Here is a 27,149-nt window from a genome sequence, read left to right on the forward strand (position 1 = left end):
CTTCTTTGCTTGAGGACAAGCAAACCTTTAAGTTTGGTGTTGTCGCTACACTTATGGCTTCTCTATTTATTTTAATAGCACCAAAGGAAGATGAATGTTCTTCATGGAGGAATGAGATGGCCACCAGCATAACTAAGGTGGTTGAGTTCCTTTCATTCTACTTCTCTTCCATTCTTTTTTTGTTGTTTTCAATTTTCTGTTGTTTTTCCTGCATGATCATTAGTACTTTCAGTTCTTAGAATTAGTTTTATTCTGTTATTTGTCTCATGTATCGTTCACTGAACTTGAATCTAAAAAGAAAAAGAAAAAGAAGTGATATATTGCATGAGAATTTAAGTGTAATTTCTAGAAAAGTCTCATTTATTCAAATGTGGTGGTATTTTCTGTGATTCGGAATGCATCAAATGAACAGTGCATATTTAAATTTGAATCAAAGAATGTTGATGTACAAGGAACAGGGATCTAGAGAATTATTATGACTTCTCTGAAATAAGTAAAAGTTTAATCCTTGAAGCAAAAGAAACAGCATTGAAAAAAAAAACCAGGTCCAAGGCTCTGAGCATCAATGACTAGGGAGGTCAGACATGATTAAAAGCTCAAAGAGTTGTTTCCCTAGTTACATGCTTGTGGTGTTCTTGTGTCAAGTAATCCTTGAGACAAAACATTTAGAGTCAAGATCAATTGCAATCAACAAGAGTATGCCAAAGGCTTTGAGCACCACTGTCTGGAAGTAAGTGAAAGAAAAATTAGAACTTCAAAAGAGTTCCCCAGTTAAGTGCTTGTGGTGTTTCTGTGTCAAGTAAAACTTGAGACAAAACATTTAAAGTCACGGCTAGGCTCAAGGTGAAAAGCAACAAAGAAAAGAAAAATTGCTGTGTTCAAGGATTAAATTGAGGTACAAAAGATTAGAGAATTCATAATATTATCCGGATTCTAATTCCGAATGACAGTAACATTCTTCTTATTCAAAGGAGAGTGAGATGCCAAAACTATTCAAGATTGCAGTTGTAAACCCCACTATAAGAAGAGACATGAGCTTAATCGAACTCTCATTTTCATGCAAATTCACATTCTAAGCTTATATTAGTTTAGTTGCTTGAGGACAAGCAACAATTCAAGTTTGGTGTTGTGATGCGTGAGCATCTTTCCTATCTTTTCCTAGTGAATTTGCATTTAATTTGTTAAGTTTTATCAAGAATTAATTATCTTTTAGCCACTATGGATGCTACTTTGAGTATTGTGCATTTCTGTTTATTTAAGGTAGCATTCGGATGGATTTGATGGAGTTTCTGCAGAGAAAGAGAAGAAACCAAGGAGCTGACCAGCGAGGAGCAACGCGTGCGCGTGCCTAACACGTATGCATGATTTGGAGATCTCCATGGCAACGCGTGCGCATACCTGACTTGTACGTGTGAAAAGCGAAATTGCTCAGCGACACGTGCCCATACCAGACACATACGTGTGACACGCGAAGAAGACCATCGACGCGTACGCGTGACTGACGCGTACGCGTGACTGACGCGTACGCGTGACATGCGTGACATGCAGAATTCACAGAAAATGCTGAGGGCGATTTCAAGCCAAGTTTCGACCCAGTTTTTGGCCCAAAAACACAGACTAGAGCCAGGGAATAGCAGAGACTCAAGGTGGATTCACACAAGAGTGGTTATGCCCACTCCAAGTTAGGCGTGGACTCTACGAAGCAAGTGGGCCCCATCCATCAATTGAAGACATGCTGATTGCTTTAATTAATTCTGATTAAAACTTTAATTTTAAAATAGGAAAAGATATTATTTTAGTTTTAGAAGATAGATTTTAAATTAATTAGGATTAGATATAAAAATGGATTCCAACAGGGGATTCCAACACAACATTATTCCACTCAAACTACAAATATACATTTTATCAGAATCCTTATTCTCTTTGCCATGAGCAACTAATCCTCCACTGTTAAGGTTAGGAGCTCTTTCTATTGTATGGATTGATTTTATTATTTTTCTATTTTAATTCATGTATTGATTTATATTTAAGAATTATTTTCGTTCTTTATTTTATGAATTTGGGTGGAACGGAAGTATGACCCTCTTTCTAATTGAGTTCTTGTATAACTTGGAAAAGCTCTTTACTTGAACAACAGCTTGAAAACAACTTCTCTTAAATTTCTAGTTTATCTGAATGTAGTGGGATACGTGGCATATAATCCTTTTATATTTGGGTAATTAGGATTTCTGTGGCATATAACTAGAATTGAACTTCACCCCCTAATTGGAATTAATTGACCAAGGAATTGACTGTTGATGAATTTTAGAGGAGACTAGGAAGGTCTAAAGAATTAGGGTCTAGTCACATATAGTTTGCCATGAATTAAATCTTACATGATTAAAATAAATTAATAAGAAAAGTCAATCCGGAAAATAGATAACTCTGAAGCCTTAACTGTTTCTCCATACTTTATTCCCAATGTATTTACTTGCCTTTCTTTAATATTCTTTATATTGTTTAATGTCTTTAAACTCTCAAGTACTACTTTCTGTTTGCCTAAATAAGTAAATTAATCAACCACTGTTGCTTAGTCCTTCAATCCTCGTGGGATCGACCCTCACTCACCTGAGGTATTACTTGGTACGACCCGGTGCACTTGCCGGTTAGTTTGTGGGTTATAAATACTGCACCATTAGTTTCTTTAATCTTTTGTTCTTTGATTGCAAAACCCCTTTTGCCCCTTTTAACAACCGAAAGCGTAACATTTCATTTGCATTCCTAGGGAGAACGACCCGGGAGCTAAATACTCTCGATTATAATTTGTTTTGTATTATGATAACATTTGATTGATGGTTAATTTGTTGGGATAGGGCTATACTCACAACGCCACTACTATTTTGATGGAAAATTCCTAACCTATGCAATTTGGCTCTCGTCAGGCATTAAACGGAAAACCGCTGTGAGAAACAACAGCTATCTCTTTCTCTTTACGATTCCATAACCTACACCAAATACAGGGCAAAAATGTCATATATTTAGTTCTAGTCTACCTATAGCTAAAGATCCACTTTTTTTGGTCTAAACTACTAGTATACATCTGAGAGTATTGACAATTATTACAGTAAGTGCAAAATGGTAAACATTTGGTGATCCAACCAATTATAAAACGTTCAGCTTAATGCACAAACATAGTAATATGAAGCTTCTAATGTAGTTTTGCGTTCCCTAATTTTGTATATAGAGATTCTTCTTTTGGTCATATATGTTGACATGGAACATTGATTACTTAATAGCACTCACCATTCAAAAAACTTCAGTCCCCTGGCAACAACTTCTTCATTCGTCTCTCTAATGTCAGGTTTCCACAAAATGTCCTCATCACTTTCTATCTAAATTACCAAACATGAATTTCAGTCAACTAATCAAATTTCAACCAACATATTGCAAGAAGTGTCTCCTAACAAAATTTAGTACACGCTAGTCCATAACATCAGCCAAACAAAATAAATCACCTAACAGTGAAAAATCAATAGCTGAAAACATATTCCGATACTCAGTGATGCTTCTTCTCTTATCACAAGGATGAACTCCCTGAGTTACAAGAATGAAGCACAGAAGCGTTACACAAAAACTACATGAAATTAAAGAAGGGGAGGTAAAAGTATATTGCAGGTTCAATGTGTAATAAATGTCCTCTCATTACATACCAAATGTCTCGACACTGCTCTATTGCTATAAATGGTGGGCAATTCAGACTAGAAATTGCAGGACGACCACTATCTCCAACATTATCATTCATCAGAGGAGGCGCAGTAATCCCATCAGTATATGCTTTACCACCAAAACCCCCAATTGTTGTTTGCATGGTCCTGCAAATATCACTTTGTACTTGAGGTATACCCTCACTAAGGAAAGAAAGAGAAAAAGACTCTGGTTTGTTTACTAATATGCAAAGCATTTTTTCTGTGGAACAATCAGAACAACTCTAAGAAAATACTTGTCTACAATATATACTGCATGCTAAAAGGACATAATCCAAATTAAAGAACATTACTTAGTATCAATATATAGGTAGGAATTACCTGTTCACAAAATACCATTTGATGGTTTTCTAATGATTCTCCCATTTTCAACCTTATTTATAGAACATTATCAAATTTTAACAAAAACTTGACAGTTGCAACATTTTTGTACAATAGCTAAAATTGTAGATTTGAAAAAAGATCCAGTTGCTGTTTTGTAGTGGACTTCCCATATACTTATATCAAATCACATCTTTGCTCAACTAATATTGGTAGCAATCAAATTATCTTGTATTGTTCAGTTAATCTTTAAGACCTCGCTCACGCATAACATAAAATTTTAATGGGATGAGGTAACAGATCTTGACACAATGAGATTAGTTCAATCCTGAAGTGAATTCTAAATTAAATAGAAGATATACCTTAACAAGGGGAAACAATGACTAGTTCAATTCCATTAGAAACATCGCTTGTCTTAACATGCTTTCGCAGGTTGTCAACCTATCACATAACCAAAAATATTCTGCTATGATATTTAAAGAACAACCAGTTAAACTGGGTAAAGAACTAGCCACTAGCCAGAGAGAGATCTATGCTAATTTACATAGTCAGTGTCACTTTACTTCAATACCACGGTAGAAAACAAAGACTAGTCTCTTATCTCTAGTCAAAGTCCACTCTTATAGATAACCAATTACAGTGGCAATCTCAGCATCACTTTTAAAATGCTCTAACAATCTGGTGTATACAACAATCTTACCATCAGGTAGCCAAAAGGCATTGACATTTGACTCATTGACAACAAGCACCTCCCAATTCAGTCCATCGAGATGCGAGGTAGCTGGCTCTTTCTTTCTACTTTTCTGAACCCAACCGTCATCAAGGATTTCATCTTCCTTGTGCCAACCACTCTCTGCCTTACAATAAGCACTAGAATTAGTCAAAGATTTCAAGTCCTTGGATCCCATCACTGCTCGAGAATCCCTGATATATCCCATGAACAAATTTGAGCCCTGGTACGAGAAGAAACTGAGAAAACCATAATGGAATCAGAAACCATAGCTAGATTCTCTTTTTATTTCTTTTTCCAATGTGTTACCTTCTTCACTATAGTGACAGCCGTGCTCCCACTACAAAAGCTGTCCAAATTCAGAGCTCTTTGTCCATAGACTTATATGCCTTCATGAAAGCCTTTCTCCATGTTGAATTCAGTTTATCCTCGGCTGATAAATTAATATGGACCAAGAAACAAGCTGAGCAGCACTCAGCAACAACAAACCAAGAAAAATTAATGAAACAGTAACACTTTCACAGCATCTATTTTGGACAATGAAAAAATACAATAAACAGCAATCATAAGTCCAGAATTTAACACCAAAACAGCACAATAAACAAAACCAGGCAGCCCTAAATCAGGCAGCTCAGACTATACACTCAACATTAAGAAAGATAAGAACAACCCAAAATCAGGCAGCTCAGAAAATTCTAACCATAACCACAACCAGCCCTTCTCACGTATCACATATGTACAAGTACAATTTACAACTTCAAGCAGATGAACACGAAGAGTGAGATTCCCACAAAATTTAAAACGATCACAGCAAAATAATACTTAAAATCTCAATTTAAGAAACATAATAAAAATAGTAACAAGTTATCATGGAAATGCTCTAACCTTACTTTCAGCTTTGACATCCATATTCGACGTAGCGGGGCTCCCCAACTGGACCATTTCACCACAAAGAAATCACTCATTTAAATTTTTGAAGACTAAAAAAATGCAAATACTCATTGAAACCAAACTGTACCATCACTCCAATTGTTCACAATAGGTGATTCAACAGCTAGGGTTCCTAAATTCGACCCCTTCAGAGGTTTATCTGAACTCTTCATCATGCCGTGCTGTGACTCAGTTTCGTAAGGCGATTCGCTAGCTCGTTCTTCTACCTCTGATGCCTTCCCTTGTTGTCCTTGTTCGTTTCCACCTTCGCCGCCTTCTGAATCCTTCTCTTTCAGGAGAAGCTCCGGCGCTCCCTCCGTGACAGCTCCGGCACTCCCTCCGTGACAGACGGTGAGCGCCAAGGGAGTCACCATCAAATCCTCAAAATGGCACAGCGAGGGTGGAGATCTGAGCTCTTCTCCTCAAATCCTCAAAATGGCGCAGCGAGGGGAGATTGCCATAAATCGATGAGAGTGACGGTGTAAGAGTTGAGAGTGAGAGAGTCTCGATGAGGGGTGAAAATCTGTTGGCAAAGTTTTAGGTTACTGGATTTGGGGCGGGTTATTAGGGTTTTTTTTTTAAATCTTTTGGCCACGCTTTTAAAGCGTGCCAAAAGAGCATCAGAATATGGCCACGCTTTAAAAGCGTGGCAAAAGAACACCAGGATATGGCCACGCTTTATAAATGCTACTGTAGTGAAACCCTATTGCCACGCTTTCAAAACGTCTCTGTTTTTGTCTATGGCCACGCTTTTGAAGCGTGGCAGAAAAAAACGTGGCCGTATCTCTATTCAACTGCCACCCTTACAAAAGCGTGGCCATTGACCCTTTTCGCCACGCTTTTGAAGCGTGGCAAAAAAAACGAGGCTGAAAGGCTGAATCTATATTCAATTGCCACCCTCACAAAAGCATGGCAAAAAAAAAGCATGGCCATAGGCCTTTTTTCTTGTAGTGACTAGAAGCAAACTCTACTCTTATATATACTAATAACCTTGAGACATTAGAAAGCTGAGTACGTACCACAAAGAACTAGGAGGCTGAATACGTATCACACTACACACAAACACAGTTCTTATCAACTGAAATAACTAACGCCAACTAAATATAGTAACCAATTACAATAAGCCTAAGTTATATCCTTTTCAAATATTATAATAATTACAACTTATAATAATTTATTATTATTTATTAAACATTAAATATTATTATTTATTAAAAATTAATTTATTATTTATACTTTTTTATTATTTTCAGAAGATAATAAAAAATAAAAAATTATAATTATTTATTAATTATAATAATAGAAAAATACAATAATAATGATCATTACAATTATTTAACTTATATAATATAATATTAAAATTAAAAGTATTTTAAAAAATAATATCTAAAAATATATTTTACTTTCTTATAGAAAATATAATTATTAAAATATTAATATTATTTATTATTTATAATAATTAGAAATTAAAATAATATTGCTAAATACAACTATTTAAGTTGAAATAATATAATATTATAATAAAAATGATCCCAAAAAAATAAAAATCCAAATCATATTTTTCATTATTTTCAGAAAATAATTAATGATTAAAAAATTATAATTATTTGTTAATTACGCTAATAGTAAATTATAATAATATAACGAACATTACAAGTATTTAATTTATAAAAATATAATATTATTATTAAAAGTATTTTAAAAAATAATATCCAAAAAAGTTTAATTTCTTACAGAAAATATAATTATTAAAATATTAATATTATTTATTAATTATAAAATAATAATTACAAATTAAAATAATATTGTTAAAGACAACTATGTTGGTTAAGATAATAAGATATTATGATAAAAATTATCCCAAAGAAAGTAAAATATATTTTTTAATATTTTCAAAAAATAATTAATAACCAAAAATTCTAATTATTTATTATTTATAATATTTGCAAGTTATAATAATTTAAAGATTATTATCGTTCTCTTTTAATAAGGGTAAACTACCATTTCTACCCACGAAAGTTGAAAACGCTGACATATCTACCCATAGAAAAAGGAAATTACCATTTGTACCCATGAAATATGGGTTCCGCACAACAAAATTATCCAAACACTAAAAAATTACCTAAATTTTTTAAATTACCCTTATCATCATCTGCATCATCTACCCCTCATTCTCTCCTTCCCTGTCTCGCTCTCGCCTGAGCCAAACTCTGAGTTCAAAGGCACCACCACCTCATTTCCTTCATCACTACCATCACCACCACCACCATTATACCTCCATGATCATCTTCTTCACATAAAGCAACAACAGCAACAACAATAGAAAAGAGAACCAGAACATCTCCTTTCTTCTTTCAACCCTAAGAAAGATGAAGGCGGAATGTCAGCAGAGTCAAGAAAGGATAGAAGAGAAATTGAATGTCTTTCTTTTGTCCCATAAGCTATAAGCTACTCGACTACCAGGAGTGGAGAGAAAGAGATCACATTCTATCCTAGGGCTAGGGAGAGAGAGATTCCAGCCTTCTTCCGCAACAAACAATCGAGCAAAAGGCCTGGCTGTGCGCGAAGAAGGACTTCGGCCATTAGTGAAACTGCTTTCACGAGTTGTTATGGACTCAATCAATAGCGGCGACAGACGCGACGGAGGCGGCAGCTGCAAGACGCGACGGCGGCAACAGCTCCCCCTTCCTTGGTTTTGGCTTGCATCTCCTCTTCGAGCTCCCTCAACAACGGCAATGATGATGCGATAGCGGCGGCGAGGCGAATCCCCACATTGCCAGTGTGGTCTCCCTCCCTCTCCTCTTCTCTTCTTCTTCTTCGGGTGGGGGTGTGTGTAATGTCTTCTTGTGAGAGTTTTAGAGGGAAAGGAGGTGGTGGCTAGGTGAAGAAGGTTAGGGTTAGAAAGGTGGTTGGGTAAAGGGGGTGGTGGTGGGATTTGAGATTAGAGAGATGGTGCACGAAATTGTGATCCCCAACAACGGTGCAAGAAACTCTGTACGCACGTCTTAATAAATCGTTTTTCATTCACAACTTCGATACAACTAACCAGCAAGTGCACTGGGTCGTCCAAGTAATAAACCTTACGTGAGTAAGGGTCGATCCCACGGAGATTGTCGGCTTGAAGCAAGCTATGGTCACCTTGTAAATCTCAGTCAGGCGGATATCAAATGGTTATGGAGTTTTTGAAAATAAACAATAAATAACTAAATAGAAAATAAAGATAAAGATACTTATGTATATCATTGGTGAGAATTTCAGATTAGTGTATAGAGATGCTTTCGTTCCTCTGAACCTCTGCTTTCCCACTGTCTTCATCCAACCAGTCTTACTCCTTTCCATGGCAAGCTTTCTGTAAGGGTATCACCGTTGTCAATGGCTACATCCCATCCTCTTGTGAAAAAGGTCCAAATGCTCTGTCACGGCACGGCTAATCATCTGAGGTTCTCGATCATACTGGAATAGGATTCACCCTTCTTTTGCGTCTGTCACTACGCCCAGCACTCGCGAGTTTGAAGTTCGTCACAGCCATCCCTTCCCAGATCCTACTCGGAATACCACAGACAAGGTTTAGACTTTCCGGATCTCAGGAATGGCCATCCATGGGTTCTAACTTATACCACGAAGATTCTGATTAAGGAATCCAAGAGATACTTATTCAATCTAAGGTAGAACGGAGGTGGTTGTCAGGCACGTGTTCATAGGGAATGATGATGACTGTCACGATCATCACATTCATGTTGAAGTGCGAATGAATATCTTAGAAGCGGAATAAGTTGAATTGAATAGAAAAACAGTAGTACTTTGCATTAATTCATGAGGAACAGCAGAGCTCCACACCTTAATCTATGGAGTGTAGAAACTCTACCGTTGAAAATACATAGGTGAAAGGTCCAGGCATGGCCGAATGGTCAGCCCCTCAGATCTAAGAACCAGGCGTCCAAAGATGTCTAATACAATAGTAAAAAGTCCTATTTATACTAAACTAGCTACTAGGGTTTACAGAAGTAAATAATTGATGTATAAATCCACTTCCGGGGCCCACTTGGTGTGTGCTTGGGCTGAGCTTGAATGTTACACGTGCAGAGGCTCTTTCTGGAGTTGAACACCAGATTGTAACGTATTTCTGGCGTTCAACTCTGGTTTGTGATGTGTTTCTGGCGTTTAACTCCAGACAGCAGCATAGAACTGGCGTTCAACGCCCTTTTACGTCATCTAAACTCGGCCAAAGTATGGACTATTATATATTTCTGGAAAGCCCTGGATGTCTACTTTTCAACGCAATTAGAAGCGCGCCATTTAGAGTTCTGTAGCTCCAGAAAATCCACTTTGAGTGCAGGAAGGTCAGAATCCAACAGCATCAGCAGTCCTTCTTCAACCTCTGAATCTGATTTTTGCTCAAGTCCCTCAATTTCAGCCAGAAAATACCTGAAATCACAGAAAAACACACAAACTCATAGTAAAGTCCAGAAATGTGAATTTAACATAAAAACTAATGAAAACATCCCTAAAAGTAACCAGATTCTACTAAAAACACACTAAAAACAATGCCAAAAAGCGTATAAATTATCCGCTCATCAAGAGACAAAAGGGATGGTGGCTAGGTGAAGAGGGTGGTGGTGGGATTGGAAATTAGAAAAGTAACGGTGAAGATAAGTGTAATTTAGGGATTTTAGGTGATTTTTTAGCGTTTGGATAATTTTGTTGTGCGGAGCTCATATTTCTTGGGTACAAATGGTAATTTTCTTTTTCTATAGGTAGATATGTCAGCGTTTTCAACTTTTGTGGGTAAAAATGCTAGTTTACTCTTTTAATAATAATGATATGTTATATATAGAATAGTTATAACATTAATATAATTAATATTCACAACTTAAAATGAGTAAAGTAATTATAAACGGTAGCACTAAAAATAATATTAACCAAATAAGTGAGTTTTAAATGAGAAAAAAAATAACAAACTTATATAGACAGAATAATTCAAATAATACAGAATGATTCAAATAATTAATGATATATTTTGCTCCTACTGTATAACCAGGTATAAATTTTTTATGAATAAAACTAGCACTAATCACTCAAAATTTTTTAAAAATAATACTCTTCAACTCTTGGGACCCTCAGCACTCTCCCTCTCTTCTCTTTTGAATGAAAAACACGCATTGAGAGAGCTCGCTTAAATCCAAATATAAAGACCCAAGCATGCGTCTCCTGTTCCGCATGCACGCATGCTGTCCCCTGCACGAAAAACTTGTCAAAGCTGGTCCAAGGCACTGGAATCACACATCCTGCGTGTTGTGTTAGGAACACCTGAAAATCTCTACATCTCTACAATGTTGCATATTATCATTAGGGGGTGTTTATGGGTCGGGTAAAATCAGGTTTGATGTGACTCAAACTCGATTCGAAATATATATCGGTCCTATTTGTTAGATCCAAATCCGGCCTTAAACCCAATGAAACCTACATACTTTCGAATCACGATTATACCGGATAAAAATTGGGTGAAAACCTATTAACATTACATTATTTTGATACTTTCTTATAAGCTAGCATGTGAAAATATCCAAATTTCTAAGATTCTAACCATTTTTTCGACATAGTGAAATTCACTTAGAAAAATATAACAAGAACCAACCATTTTCTAAAATTAAAGCATATCCACGAACACGATTAATACTAATATTGTCTAATAATACCAAATATTTAAATCAATACAAATAACACAATATTATATATTAGTCTAAAGTCTTATGCATTTTAAGCATAAAATATTAACTTATAGTCTTATAATGACTACTAATACAAAATATTAAGGTTTACAATACTTAAATTTTACATAAGAATAGTCATCATCTATGATTAATAACACAAAATATTAATTGTGTATGATGACCAGGTCACCGGACCAAGTTTGTGTGACCCCAGCTATGACCCGGATCCGACCCTAAATAATGACCGGGTCTAATTTTTGAGACTCTTACCCGACCCTAGACCAGATAAAATCATACCAAACTAGTCCATAAAATGTTCGAGATCAGACCGAATTTTTGAGTCAGACCGGATCTTCGAGTCGGGTCGGGCCATGCACACCCGTAATTACCACAAACGCCAATATTAAAAAGTAAAAACAAACACCAATTAGTTTTCTTTATAAAAAATAATTTCTGCCACTCTATTCATATTTTTTGTTTTTGGGATGGCACCTTTTTTATGGTACATGAGACCTGTTTTTTTATAGTACCTTTATCAATGAATATTTTCACGTTTTGGTAAGGCCAACTCAACATCACAACAAAGAAAAAGCCCATTACTATTGATGAGGTGTTAATTTAGCTTAAGAAAATTAAATTGTAAACTCGCAAAATTAAATTGTCTAAAATATTTAAGGAGTAGAATCTACCTGGCCCAATATAGACACAAAAATTAGAAAGATAAATAAAAAACCTTTAATTAAAACTGGTAGGTGCGCCAGGCCCTTGCGATAGCGCAAGGCTTAGACCATGCTTGACACGCCCAGTAGCAGGCTACTGAAGTTGTTCATCCTCTTTAAAAAATAATAAATAAATATATTTTTATTTTTAAAATTTATTAAAAAATTTTAAATTTTATCCCAAATATTTTTAATTTATTTATGGTTAAGTTTTTAAAAATTTAATAATAATTTAACAATAATTTTACAAAAATAATTTTTAACGAATAAATTAAATATAATTATCATACATTATTATTTTAATGGTCAAAAACATAATTATCATACATTAATATTTTTGCTGTAAAAAATATATTTAATACAAATTAAAAATTTTAAAAATAAAATTTAAACAAAATAAAATTTAAAAATATTTTTAAAATTTTTGACAAATTTTAAAAATAAAAAATATATTTTATCCAAAATAAATTTAATATTGTATGGGCTATCATATATTAAACTGATAAAAACAGATACTGCATTTGATATTACTTTAAAAAAAAGAATAGATAGATCTTGGCCAAAAGGCCGAGAAAGGTATGTTTTGTATTCTCTTGAATGAACTACCAATTCGACCTCTATCTATTTTACAAAATGACAAAGCAACTCCTGATGAATAAAGCAATCAATCGTCGGCTCTGGAATCTTTGTAATCACAAGCCAGGAGGCCCGCACCGATGCCGGTCCCGTCATTGCTCTCGCCAATGCCATCTTTGGCTTCTCCATCCTCTACAACCCGATTTCGTAGTCGATGTCCCCATTGCTGGTGGCTCTTTCTCCTTCCTCCGCATCGAGCTTGGTGACTTCATTGCCTTCCTTTCCGCCAGAAACAATCTCCTCGAGGCTGTTGTAGGCGCTGCCGCCCTCGACCGTTCGTGGTCCTCTTATTTTGCCAGTATGATCAAGAGCGATCTGGCTCAGCTTCATTGCCACTACGCTTGTTATTGTGTTCATCATCGTAGTTGGATTTGTTCACAGTAAAGCCTCAAACCTGACGCTATTCTTCCCTATAGGGATGAAGGGAGTGTTCAATGCTGCTGCGGTTGTGTATTGGTCTTATGCAGGCTTCGACATGGTGGCAACTATGGCTGAGGATGGCGGAGGTTGGTTGGGGATGGCGGAGGTGGGCGGTGGTGGCGGTTCCTCCATTCCAGCATAGCAGTTGAGTGAAGATGGAAGAGGAAGGTCGTTTTGGTTGACGTGAATGGAGACAATTAACACCCTGACCATTTGAGGTGGATGGGGGACAATTAATCCCCTAACCATTTGAGGTGTCCACGTCTGCAGCATTCATCCACATCAGCAAGTTAACACACGCTCACCGTGACAGCTCAACATTTTCCGTTCGTAGTTACCGAAGATTCACCCACAGGGACCGCCTTGTATTAGAGAAGTATGGGACAGGGACCGAAATGGATTGCTTTATTCGTCAAAAGTTGCTTTGTCATTCTATGAAATGGACAGGGATCGGGTTGGTAGTTCACTCTATTATCTTCAATTCTTTCTTTTATACTAAAGCCTTGCCACTTTAATTTGTAGTTTCAGCGAGTTAGGACGTAAAATGAGCCAACCCCTCAACATAGCTCGCTCCATTAGCTTTAATAGTCATGATTTCTTACTCTAGACAAATTTTAGCGGGAATCTTTTATATGGAAAAACAAAATTTTACACCAATATATCTATTATATTCTATTATATCTATTATTATATATTCTATTATATATCTCTAATTTTACAACTAAAATGTGTCATAGGTCACTTTCTCATTGTAATTGGAATTAAATCTTTTCCTCCAAAATTAAAGAGTTTTTCCTTCCCCTCTCTTCCTTTCTCTATTTCTCTCATTCCTTCAATCACTCTATATATTTTATATATCATTATCAATATCAATGACTAATTACTATTTTAAAAATCAAAATGTGTAACATGACATTCTTTAATTACATTAAAAAGACTTAATTACTTTCCAAGTCCCTACAGTTTCACCGAATTTTCAATTAAGTCCTTATACTTTTTTTCTTTTTAATTGAGTCTTTATACATGATTTTATTTTTTAATTTAGTCCCTGTTAACGTTAAACATAAAAAAAATATTAGTGAATTGTGAAATTACTTGTATACCCCTGAAAAGAATAAATAATATACATGGATTAAATTGAAAAGAAAAAAAGTATAAGGACTTAATTGAAAATTCGATAAAACTATAAATATTCAATAAAAGATATTCCTATAACATTGATAAAATGAAACAGAAATAGTAGTAATAAGTATATATAAAATTCAGTTTTCATCATTCAAGTATTCACTATGATCACATAACATTTTACATTTGTGTGGATTCATGGAATATGGTTTGTGTCTTTATCATATCATGGTACACCATAGAAAACCACAAGGCTATGTAATTTGTGTTATTGAAATTTGAAATCTAAAAATAAAAACCATAGAAAATATAGTTTTAGTATAATACAGATAATTTGAAAATCAGTTCTTGTGTTGCAGCCTCCCACCCTCTAAACTAGCATAGGGATCAACAATAACATTGATAACGGCCGGTTTTCAAACCGAGAAAGATAAGAGTTGAGTTTATCAGATGTCCCAACAAGATAGCCCTTTCCACCAAAAGCTTCAATCAAAGCATGGTAATCTGCTTTTGGAACAAAGAAAGTTCATCTCTATGAGGTCTATTTATCTCTTTGGGGTTCTCCGGTCATCTCCATATATACCTCTATTGTTGAAAATAATCACTACCACATGTAACTGATTTGGATTGAAAAACAAATAAAAGATTAATCATCACACAATTGCAAGAGCAATTTATTGCATATAAAAACAAATATATGCAACTATATATGATCATATCAACATAATGAAAGAACTTGCATATGATATATGGTAACAAGAACTATTGATATAGTAATAACTAGAATTGTTTAAAAAAACTGATTTCTATATAGTTCTTCAAATAAGAGAACCAATTTGACTGACAAAAATTCAAAAGCAAGTATATATATTGAATGTATGAATTTTTTCTATGTTCATACTAGAACAAGCAATACATATTTTCTCAAGTATCAACAAAAGACAAGACATATAAGATAACAGTGCAGAATTTTTCCTACACATTCCTGGATTAACACTATGCCTTATGATATGTTATGCTGTTTTATACCAAACTTTTAATAAATTTTTTTTTTTTACATATTTTATAGTCTTTCAAGTTTATAATTGATAAAAAAAATTCACAAAAACGTCTTGAAAATACATTGGTAAACTAAGAAGTAAACTAACTTACATTATGAGAATTAGCATCACTTCCTTCACTGTTACTTTCACTTGCTATAAATTCATTAGCATCTTTTAGAGCTAACAGTACCTGGAGAGAAGATAAACAAAAGCAATCAAATCTCAGAACCATTCAAAAATAACAAAATACATTTCTTATTTTGTTGATTCATACAATAGTTTCAATCAGAAGTACAATCTTAATCCACATCATTTAAAGAATCAGGTTGATGAATCATAATAGTGTCAGGGGTAACATCTTCTCCAGAAACAACAATGACATTACCAGCAGCAACTGGGTTGATTCTAGGAAGCCTATATTTTTCTTTGGATCCTTGAGTGCCATTGCTAACTTTCAAATTTCGCCGCTTATCCTGAATTATCACAAAAGAACAAAAATTAAAAATCCTAAACCCTTACTCAGTTTTCTCACACTCAAATTTCACCATTTATCCAGAAAACGGAATACATGAAGGGTAATTAGACACATTGCGGTAAAATTTAAAACCCTAAATTGAGATAAGACGCAAAATTGAAAAGACTAATTAGGAGAATTTTGCACCTTGAGGTTGATGTTAGAACGTGAAGTGAGAAGAGTGTGAATTGGGGATCTTTGAGAATTTTCTTCAATTCCGGCTTCTGATTACCCATCTTCGATTTCGTTCTTCTTTCTTGAATTCTTCAGCTCAATGAATTCAGTTTAAGAGAAATTGAAGAGTTTCCTCCAAAGCTATGGAGGTAACCAAGACTTTGATAGTGACGTTTGTGTTATGCAGTTGCTATTAATGGCGCAGAGCAGTGCAACATAGACTAAGGAGGGCGGACGCTCACGCTGCCAAAGACGACGATGCAGATGGATGACGACACCAACGAACAGAGGAGAAACGCCACTGACTTCAGAGAACAAGCGCTGGCCAGGGTTCTACAAAATGTTAAGTGTAGTTTTGGGATTTTGAAAATTTGGAGGTGGATTCAGTTTGCTATTTTTAATTGAAAAAAAAATTAATGTCTATGAATCCCATTGAAAAGAAAAAAAAATTATAAAGATCTAATTGAAAATTCGGTGAAACTATTGGAACTTGTAGAGTAATTAAGCCTTTTAAAAAAAATTAATTTTGAATAAATTTTATAACTATCAGTATAATTTTTTTATGTTAATATCTAATTATATTTTTTATATACATAGAGAGAAAATATATTATTTTTAAATAGCAAATATAAAAGTTAATTATTTCTATTTGTACAACAGACTTAATAGTTAGCACCTGATTAAATGCAACAGACTTATTATTTGATTTTTTATCTACAGATACTTTGGTCTTTTTAGTCGAAAACTTTTATCAACCTACAATTTTTTTTTTTGTAAAAGTAGTTTAATTTTATAAATCTTTTGTGTCATGCATTATCTATACTGTCAGAACAAAGTGAAACATAATTTTAAAAAATTTATATTCTCGTAATATTATTACAAGTAAAAATACTAGTAGAAATTAAGTCCGAGTAATTTACATTAGGAACGTACTAAACATAGTAAGTTTTTAACACTCGTATTCAAAGTGTATAATTTGAAATAAAAGGCTTTAATTGCTCTAGATTTATGAAGTTGAATCATATGTCTAGGGAATGGATCCTCTTAATTGTTAAAAAAATTGAGAGTATAAAGTGTGATTTCTAACCCTTCATTGTTCTCTTTTTTATATTTATTTTTGGTCACACTTATAAAATTAATGATGAAAAATCACACTTTACTTTCTCAATTATTAAAAAAATTGAGAAGATGTATTTTCTGCTGACGTTGCTATGATTTTGGAAATAAAATGGGTGATTAAGTCCTAAAAATAAAATAAAATAAAATACACTATACAGAGCATAACCAGAAAAGAAAGGTAAACAAAAACATCAAATTCGGGTCATAACCTAGGAAGCTGTCAGCATTAGACATGGAAGTGATACATAGAAGCTTTCAATAAGCAGGCTCGTACTTACAAACACAGTCATATATGTTCCCTTGAACCAACTTTTCTGCCAATCTTTGGTTTTTCACCATTGCGAGCTGCCAAAAAATATAAGAAAATAATGTTTTTTGATGATTTAATCGAGTACAACACATAGGCAGACAAATACTTTGATACACAGAATCCCCCCTCCCAAGAAAACAAAAATATGTTAAGAAGGGGATAACTCATAAGGATTAAGGTTGGAAGAAACACTGAAGTGAGATAGATAATCCATTTGACGTATCATAATAAACTAAGGAATCCATGTAACAAAAAGCAAAGGTGTTCTTTAAACAAGGAAAAATCATGATATAAGCGAACAAGAGATCTTAGTGAAGTATTAACTTCAGTAAATTCTACACTGAAATCACAAGGATGAAAATGCAAGATCAAAATTCATCTGAGCAATCCACTTACCTTCAAAGCATCACACTTGAACTGTGCATAGAGGTTGGTATGAAGAGATCTACCCATCCCTTCTAAAATTATCTGTCCAATAAAGGAAGCTTTATAATTAGAACACTTTTTCCTTGACTTTCTTAATTTTGAAGTAGTCAAACAAATAGAAATTTCCCCCACCAAATCAGCATCCTTAGCAGCGGCAGCCAGCTCAGAGCTGACCTGTCTGAAGTCTATACATGGACTACCACACCCATTCTCAACAACCATCAGGGCTACGGAAGGCAATTTTTCTTTAGAACCGTCTAATGTGTTGGTCATTGCATCCACAAGCAAGCCTCCAGACTCGGCAGCTCGCCTAAGTATGTCACAGTGCTGTAGATAAGCTCAAAGAATTAGGTCCACTATTGTTGCCTTGAAATAAACAATCTCATAAATTCAAGCTGCAGATTATTTGTATTTTCAAAGTGGACAAAATTAAAGGGAAGGTTGTGGAAGCAAAGGAGGAAAAATAGTTAGAGTGACATGACAGGTACTGAAGTAAATTCATGAGAATAATTACAAACCTTGGCAGCCTCAGCAACTATGTCAGGAAGCTCCATTGCAGTCACATCATTTAAAGCAGGAAGGGAATTTCCAACCAAAACTACCTGCACTTGACCATTATTATCATGTTCACATCATATAACTCATACGCATAGGACCAAGTCATTGCATTATAGCAGTAAAACAAACACAGAATTCATAATTTACTCCATGATTTTCCTTGGTATACAAAGAATATAGCAATATTTTGTTAAATCATATTTTGTGGACTATTTCTTCCTAATTCATATCTTTCTTGTTTTTCTCTTAATTCACTTGAATAAAGAAAGTGAACTCACTTCAGTTCCACGACGAAGGAGCTCCCGTGCCAAGGGAAGCATCCCTAGAACGATATCTGCACCTGAATTGTCCACAAAAAGTAAAGCCCTTCCATGTGGGAGTGGTTTCTTGTCACCACTGCCCAGCATTCTCTCTTTAAATGCATCAAAATCATCCACCTAGTTGAAAAAAAAGTTGGAACAAATGTCAACCTTGAGAGAATTTAAAAAATCATGTGCCCTCACAATGAGTATGTCTACGTACCCTCCAAGGTCTCTGCATTTTGTTCCGACTCATTCGATAAATTTCTATAATAGTTCCCTTATGATAGAGATCCACACATGCACGAGATCCCCAGTCAAAAATGTTTGCAGCAAGAACACCTTCAATTAGAGTAAGTAGTCTTGTCTCCTGAAATAAATGAGGCTTCAAGCTTTCATATCTGTGATGAGATTGACTTTTCACTCAGCATGGAATCAAATGGAACTCTCCTTTTGTTCCCTTCACTCTTTACTTACACATCAAACATACTTTTGTTCAAAACGGAATAACATATCAATAGCATACACCAGTCTTTGTATTGCACAAAAATACTAATTTACCATTGACTTCTCAATGCAAAATTCAGATAATCAGAGCACTATAGTGATATTTAGGTATGTGTACCTCATCCAGACTGTCAAGCTCCATCAACAAGTCATGCAAAACCGCAAGTGATGCCTCATTTTCCCTGAGATATATTATATAAAATAAATTGCAAATTTAAGTTATCAACAATGGTAAAATACTTAGCAGAATAAGGTCTATAAACAACATGAGCTCACATTCACATTGACAGGCATGTTTACGTCTTTTATGTATCGCACTCAGGCAAATATCTGTTATATCTCATGTTCAAATTTCAATGCTGATAAAAAGTAGTTACCTCTGCTTTATACTTCTATAGGCATCGACGAATTGGAATTCTCTCAAGCACTCTTCCCTCATTTCCAATAGATTGGCCAAGCCTAACTTCCCATATGCAGCAGGCTCCTCCATCAACCTAGTCAATTGGTGGAGAATTTCATCAGTTCAATAACAATAAATAACTAATGCAATTGATTGACCATAAAGCACTTAAATAGTCTCAAATGGTTCAAATCATGACACCTTGCCAGGTGAGCTGAAAAAGCACGAGCAAAAGCATCGCCCCTACGTTTGGAATCATCAGTCCCACCTTCACTTGCTACAGCCTATCATGTTTTAATGAAGAACATCACAATTATATACTGCTTTAGGGGGAAAAAATTTAGTCTATCTTTTCCTAACCATTATGCTTTAGAGTTCAAAGAAGGTTGACAAGGCAGTAAATACTAAATAATAAACCAGATAAAGCGCATGTTATGTTCAATCACTGGGAAGCTCTATGTTGAACATACTTGTTTGCCCTGCCCTGGTTTAGCTTTTTATTTTTATCCTTTGTAATTATTATTCTTTGCTTTGCACCTTCCTTTCTTTCTTTAACTGTAATTTTTAATTTATTGCATTTAAAGGATATATGGACCTCTGTATCTTTCATGATTTAATGTGTATAACTTTATGGTGCTTGTAACATGCCATATTGTAAACATGATTACCTTATCAACAAGATCTGGCAAGTGCTCTGATAATATTGTCAACCAATATCTACATAACGTAATATACGAATTCTGTATTAGCCACGGAAGAAAAAAAACACTAGAAAATAGTGAAACCATAATTAACAATCAAGTTAAACCTTATTTGCAAGTGATAAATGAGTAACGTACTTACTCCAATTCACTATGATCTGAGAGATCAACAGTATTAGGCTCATACCTGTCCAAACAAAACTATACTTAAAATCTAAAATGCTGACAGATAACAACTATAAGTATATTATGAAATAAGTAACATGAAATGCTTCGTTGAATGAACAACATATCATGCAATAAAATATAAAGGCCATTTGTTTGTAGCTTTGCATTGCCATAGGAATTAAAATTACTAAATTATAATATTGAAAGAGAACCTCAAAGGAATTTTACTCTAAAAACTTGACAGTGTTGAGTAGTCAAGCATACATTTTCGGATCTACTAATAATGGGAACACCTCCAAAGTTGGTATTAGATGGAGAACACCAACATTTAGAGCACTGGCATCAGAACGTAGAGTACTTCCTTTTGACAAAGGAACTTCAAATCCCCCAAGTCCAGTAGTTCCAGGAGGGGTCATTGGCACCGGAGCAGTGATCTCGGTACCTTTTTGCAGAAACTTTTCCATCCATGAAATCTGCATTGGAAGCAGTAAAATCAGTGTGAATATAATAAACGTGTGTGTTACAGTATGTGACTAGTTAATTTATCTCAAGTAGTTCAGTAGCACACATTTTCAAGACTTGCCTTCTCATTCAAATTTCTAAGCGGCGGGCCATGAATCTTGCCTCCAGTATATGGAGCTCCCATTGGGAACCTTTCAACGAATTGATGCACCATAAGATCATCTAAGCCATGTTTTTCATAGCTCATAAATGCACCTAAAGCTCCTAGAAATCCTTCATGCCGCAAGAACATAGCTTGTGCCGTCCCTTTAGACCTAAATGAGAAATATATGAATCTTAACATGATAAGACTTAATTTAAGTAAAAGCATATATACAATATTCTTGCCATGTGAGATCATCAGACAATTTATGTACCAGAAATGAACTGCAAAAGAAATTGCATCCATGGTGTAGGCATGGCCCCTTATAAAAAATCCTCCAAAGAAGATACGCTTTAGCCCAAATCGCAGTGCATTCAAGTAAGATATCTACACAGAAGTGGTAAAAGAGAATTGGTTGGGTAATAATTGGAAGAATAAATTGTGGACAGCACATGATAACTACTGAAGGTAGAATGTAATGCCACAAAGCATGATCAACACAATTACTGTAACAGATCATCTTTATGTCGTTTTTCATAGGTAACATTTGGGTCCATGATATTCCTTAAAATATTTCTAGATGAAAACAATAAAATTCAAAATAACCGTCATCCTATTAATCTTTAGATCTTACTGAAAAAGGAAAGATTCACAATTCATATGCAGAATAATGTAGACTTTTTTGTGAAATTGAATAGCTAATGCGTAGAAAGGTTAATTCACTGAAGAAAGTTTAAACTTTAAATCACGAATGAATATAACAGTAGAATCGAACCAATATGAAAAGAGATCGATAAAATTACAACTTCCAGCTGACCTGGCCAATATTGTAAGAAATCATTCGTAGAAGAGATAGTGATATATCTTCAGGTCTGTACTCTTCAAGCTCCTTATTTTCTAATGTAGCCTTGCCAAAACTTGAAGCGATTGTTGAAGCCGATAGGCCAATCTATTCTCATATACAGTGAACAATACTAAGCTAAGTTGATTGATGAAAAAAATGCAAATAACTCATGTTGATAAATTCCATATACAAAGTTAATTAGGAGAATTTTTTGATGAATTTCTGTGGCAATTAGATCAGGTGCAAGCTTTACCTTAGGATAGTCTGTGCCATAAATATCCCCAACAAGCATGTCAGTGGTTCTATTATCTCCTTTCTGACTTAGCTCAAGCAACTCATCAAAGCTGGAATTAATTTTAACAAACCCTATGGCAATAGTTCACATATAAAGCAGTAGATAAAGGAGGGAAAAGTAATTAGAAAAATGACCTGCTACAATTTGTTAACAGTCTTCCCAGTCCCCAGTAAGTTCCACCGCCGACGTTTGTCCCGCTAACCCTCTCAAATTTACCGTTGCCATCAACCTATGTCAAAGCAGATCAAGAGTATATAGATAATCATCTGTGTCATAATGAAAGAAAACAAAGAAACAATGAGTAATGAGGAACAAAATAGGTATAAGGCATACCTTGATCATACTAACACCTGATCCAATGTTAACCAGAAGATAAGGAAATAGATCATTCGGGTCAATTTGAATAAACTCTTTTTGGCCTTCCATGTGTGTATAAGCCTCATGACGAATTGCCTACTAAGAAGACGTAGAAATATCGAATTATTGATAAGAGATGGAACTAACGGCCTAGAATATGCCTTCAAATATTCCGAAAGATAAGACATTATAATTGTTCATAATTTCGTATCACGTAAGAAAAAATGCAACGATTTTGAAACTTCTCAAGATGATTATAATAAATAGATGATTCTAAAAATTAGATCCACCTTAAGCAAGAAGTTTGCTCCTGCTACAAGACAATCCATTTCATCTTCTTTGTCAAGACTAATCCCAAGTCTTTCTTTGAAAAGGTCAGCAAACTTGAATGCCCCACCTCCAGTAGCCTTTGTCACAAAATGAATGCATTAATTAAGTAGGGAACTACAATCACCATAATCACAGTAACATATAAAACTGTTAATGGATTCAGCTAATTATCGTTTCACAATGCCTACTTCCTAATGTAAAAGGTAGAACACAGACTGTATCCTATCCGTCACACATCTAAATATACTAAAATACTGACAATAAGGATACTTTATCATACTAGCAAGGCAAGAGTAAATGCAACTTAGTACTGCAAAAGCAAAATTGTTTGAATCATATTTACCTTAATTACGGCATTCTGGTCATTTGTAGAATCAGAATGATGGGACTCCCATCCTAAGCCAGGGAAAAAAAGTTAGGAACTGAAAAAAGTAATGTGTAGATATGAGACTATCCAAACAAGTTAGTAAGTCAGTGAAGTGAAACTAACCACCACAGTGAAGCTTCTTTGAATAAATGAATTCTAAGCACTCATTAATCTTGTTTGTTTCGAATTTCACAAAGTGAAGCCTCCCACCAAGAATAGGATAACTTCTCCTGTTTCCATTGAGAATTCCAAGTTTATCCTTCAAAATTTTCATCCTTTTATCATTTGTTGATTGGTCTTCGTGTCTTGAAAAGTAAACCAACTTTATTAAAGATCCTGTCCATACAATTTAAATAACTAGTTTCAGGGATGTTATCCAGTGCCACACTGTTAGGGATTTAAGTAAGATATACACTCAAATATACTCTATGGGTTGAAAGAGGAAGTTCCCACAAAATCATTGCAATTATCTAATATCAAAGTAGTAAACAGCAAATAATTTCAACATCAAAAGATAAATTAAATGCTGAATCAAGAGTATGAATCAGAATCACTACACCTCCAATGTCAAGAGCAAGGTGAGATAGATCATCAGATTGATTCGGCAACAAAATAGTTGGATACTTCTCTTCCACATTCCCTTGAATCTCTGCTTTGCTTAGATCCAGCAGTGGCCGGGAACTTGACCTGTGAATCGAATTGCTACCTTTGGTTGCCATCTCTGATTTCTCTGCCACCGCTTTGGCCTTGAAGTTCTTGATCTTCGTTCTTTCTCTCACTCTCCTTGTAGTTTCAGTCAACTCCACCAACTACTTTGACCTTATCTGCCAAGCCGGTTAGTTATGCCTTCCCCAACTACCTCTTAACCCCGCCAAATTAAATCTATATCATTTACGAGTTTATGTGACATGATATGACTAATCAACGTTACAATACAAATACAATTGCTCTTTTTGTTTCTTAATCTTACCCCTTCCCTGTCTCTGGTAAACCATGTTATAAGACTTATTATTTCTAGTTAAACACTAAACTACAAATGAGGCAAGTGAAGACAAATATAAATTACTATGCTTCAACAGACCACTCAGAAGTCAGTGCACGAAACATGCATTTCAAAAGTTGAATTTGCCCTTACAAAAAATAGATCTTCTGTGTACTCAAATATTCAGTTGACGACTTGACGTACATTTTCTAAACATTAAATTTAGTGTGAGATTCACCTTGAAAATGTTGTATACTTCGTTAAATAATAAAATGATATAGTTAATATATGTCTTTAATAATATTATATTAGTAACAATTTTTAAATATTTTATTTTAATAAATAAATAATAAATATATTAAATTTCTAAAATTTTATATTTTTATATAAGTTTTTTTAATTGATAACATTGATATATGTCTTTATAACTAAGGTTAGTTAATTCTATAATAAATAAATATAAAACAAGGATTTAACTAATATGTGTCTTTAGGGTACATGATAAACTTATTATTAGTAGGTTTTAATTTTTTTTTATAAATGCAAAATAAATACCTTGAGAACTTCAATTTTTTGTATTTTTTTTAAAAAAAAATTTTCATTTGTAATCTTAACATGTACTTATACGACACAAGACATAATTGTTAAAACCAAATCGGTTAGGCTACTGATTTATTCGTTAATTGGTTTAACTGGTGGATCACTAGTTATACCTGTTAGCTTAGTCCCACATAAATAAAAAATATAAAATAGTCCAAATCTTAAAATTAAAATTTGAAATACATATCTTCACTAATATTTTAAAAACAATCAAGTTTCAATAAATTATAACCAACAAGTTATAATCCAGTTATTATTAAATAATTATATTAAATTCTAGTATTTTTTCATAATAAAAATTTTTAATTTTATTTTTATATTAAAATAACTATTTTTAATTTTAATAACAAACTAATTAATTTATATTTATTATATTATTATATACTATATGTATTTATTGAAAAAATAATATTAATAAATATCATATAACCATAAAAAGAATAATTATATTGTTATTAATAAAAATATTTGATATTTTTTATTTATACATGTTTATTAATATTTATATTTATATTAATAATTATACATAAAAATATAATTAATTTAAACATCAGTGAGTATAAAATTAAAATAATATCTAACAAAATTATTATATATTTTACTATATAATTAATAATTATCATATAAAATAATAAAAAATGGCATAGCCTAGTAACAAAGGGAGCATGCAGTAATAAGGATGACTTGGGTTTGAACCTCATCTTCATAAATTTTGATATTTTCACCTGAATAGTTCAGTTGGACTGGTTTGCACCAGTTCTTATCGGTTCTTAATCTAAAACGATCTTGAGACTGGATTGGACCGATTGAGAGTTTGTTTCATCGGTTATTTTTGTTGAATTGGCGGTTCGATTCTATAGCACATCTTTGAATTCGCATTTTGGGTATGTGGTGTTGAGATTTTTGTGATTTTGATGCAGTAGAAAAGATCTAGTATGGATTGTAGCTAGATTCCACCTAAGTTTCGAATGGGATAAGGTAAGGTGACTTTTTTCTTCTTTAAACCCTTATTTTATATGAGCCCTAGGTTGAGATTTTGGTGAAATAGAATTTAATAGAGTTGATTGAGTACTTGGCTTTAGATTGAAGGAGGAAAAAGATTAAGGGCTTGGATTGTTGCAAAATTGGAGCTTGACTTGCTTAAAGAGCACTAGGTTGAGGTTTGGTTCCATCCGGAGAGGAAAATCATAGAGATGGAAAACCACCGTCATTAAGGTACGGATTTTGGTTTTGGGTATATATTATATAAGTTTATATAAAAACCTAGATTAAAGGCCCTAGGATAGTGTTGAATGATGATTGTTGTTGATGTGAATGACATTGATAGTTTAGTGTGAATGATTATTGTGAAATGATGGTTAAATGAATGAATTGTATGTTGGCATGTTTTGACGTAGGTGATAAATGTATATATGAATAAAATTGAATATGAAATTGTGGGTTGATTGCCTATTATAGCGATTGGTATGAAAATTAGACCAGAAGCTATGATAGGGTAAGGTATCCCCTAGTTGGTTAGTCATGATAAGTTGGTGGCCTTGCCATGTTGTGATGTGTATATGTGTGATTGAATTGATGGATATTGTGTTTGATTGCCTATGAAGGGCTGTGATATAAGAATTTGGGACGGAGGTCGTGATTGGGTGAAGTGCACCCTTATGGTAAGTTATGAGCCTCATTTGAGGTGTTGGAAAGGTAAAATTGTGATTATGGAATTGTGTGGATTGGTTGGATTATGATTTTGCTATGAATTGGTATGTGAAATGTTGGTTGATGTTGTTGTTGATTAATGAGAGGGTTAATTGAGTTGGAATTGGTAGTTTGGGTCTTGAATGGCTAGGATGTGATTTGAAATTGAGGATTGAATGTAGAGGAGGTCTAAGAATTGGTCTATGATTGGTTTTAAATGAAGTAGATTTGAGAATTTGCAAAATTAAATGATGCAGAAAAATTAATAATTTAGTGATTTTGACCAATTTTGACGGGTCATAACTTGACTCTCGGAGTTTGGAATTGAGTGAAACATGTCTTAAATAAAAAACGATGATGAAAGCTTTAAAATCGTCCAAGAATGAAGAAAAATGGATAATTTTACAAAATGTTATGAACGTTTGAAATTGGGGTTTAAAACTAAAAATAGCAGATCTTGTAGAGTTTGGAGCAGAGGGAGGTGACGGAGGAAAAATGTCGGTAAAAATTTTCACAAAAATTATCGT

At 34.0% G+C, this 27,149-nt stretch overlaps 1 protein-coding gene and 1 long non-coding RNA gene across 8 annotated transcripts; both read right to left on the bottom strand.

Moving 5' to 3' along the window:
* Positions 1 to 2,723: 2,723 nt before the first annotated feature.
* On the bottom strand, positions 2,724 to 6,673 carry LOC112722311 (uncharacterized). Of its 4 annotated transcripts, none has more exons than XR_011867644.1 (7): positions 5,813 to 6,673; positions 5,680 to 5,727; positions 5,104 to 5,257; positions 4,765 to 5,017; positions 3,690 to 3,851; positions 3,283 to 3,371; positions 2,724 to 2,984 (listed from the first exon to the last, which is right to left on the bottom strand). It is a non-coding gene; the product is annotated as an uncharacterized lncRNA (long non-coding RNA). The 4 variants fall into 4 exon arrangements; XR_011867643.1 differs by lacking the exon at positions 2,724 to 2,984 and adding an exon at positions 4,427 to 4,505 and having other exon boundaries at positions 3,135 to 3,371; XR_003162600.3 differs by lacking the exons at positions 2,724 to 2,984; positions 3,283 to 3,371 and having other exon boundaries at positions 3,505 to 3,851.
* A 7,763-nt stretch (positions 6,674 to 14,436) lies between these two features.
* On the bottom strand, positions 14,437 to 24,525 carry LOC112722312 (pantothenate kinase 2). Of its 4 annotated transcripts, none has more exons than XM_072207040.1 (26): positions 23,911 to 24,525; positions 23,475 to 23,687; positions 23,328 to 23,380; positions 22,945 to 23,061; positions 22,631 to 22,750; positions 22,432 to 22,526; positions 22,256 to 22,346; positions 21,976 to 22,107; positions 21,433 to 21,545; positions 21,138 to 21,330; positions 20,819 to 21,027; positions 20,529 to 20,573; positions 20,354 to 20,402; positions 19,887 to 19,969; positions 19,663 to 19,779; positions 19,404 to 19,467; positions 19,002 to 19,148; positions 18,758 to 18,916; positions 18,440 to 18,523; positions 18,054 to 18,248; positions 17,892 to 17,963; positions 17,464 to 17,530; positions 16,040 to 16,387; positions 15,764 to 15,851; positions 15,488 to 15,568; positions 14,437 to 14,952 (listed from the first exon to the last, which is right to left on the bottom strand). In XM_072207040.1, the coding sequence occupies exons 1-23, from the start codon at positions 24,068 to 24,070 to the stop codon at positions 16,374 to 16,376; spliced, it is 2,592 nt and encodes an 863-aa protein (XP_072063141.1). In that variant the 5' UTR covers positions 24,071 to 24,525; the 3' UTR covers positions 14,437 to 14,952; positions 15,488 to 15,568; positions 15,764 to 15,851; positions 16,040 to 16,373. The 4 variants fall into 4 exon arrangements, with proteins under 4 accessions (XP_072063141.1, XP_072063142.1, XP_072063140.1 ...); XM_072207041.1 differs by having other exon boundaries at positions 16,040 to 16,399; XM_072207039.1 differs by lacking the exons at positions 15,764 to 15,851; positions 16,040 to 16,387.
* Positions 24,526 to 27,149: the final 2,624 nt, after the last annotated feature.

This window comes from Arachis hypogaea, chromosome 11 (assembly GCF_003086295.3).
Source record: "Arachis hypogaea cultivar Tifrunner chromosome 11, arahy.Tifrunner.gnm2.J5K5, whole genome shotgun sequence".
In the NCBI taxonomy this organism is placed as follows: domain Eukaryota; kingdom Viridiplantae; phylum Streptophyta; class Magnoliopsida; order Fabales; family Fabaceae; genus Arachis; species Arachis hypogaea.

Bases quoted from the DNA above. Each gene is read 5' to 3' on its own strand.
- LOC112722312 (XM_072207039.1), bottom strand. From the start codon at position 24,070: ATGGCAACCAAAGGTAGCAATTCGATTCACAGGTCAAGTTCCCGGCCA. The intron at 20,574-20,818 runs GTATGCTTGACT...TTGTTTGGACAG, and splicing joins TTATTAGTAGATCCGAAAAT to GTATGAGCCTAATACTGTTG. The intron at 15,569-17,463 runs GTAAGTACGAGC...TCTTCTCTCCAG, and splicing joins GAACATATATGACTGTGTTT to GTACTGTTAGCTCTAAAAGA.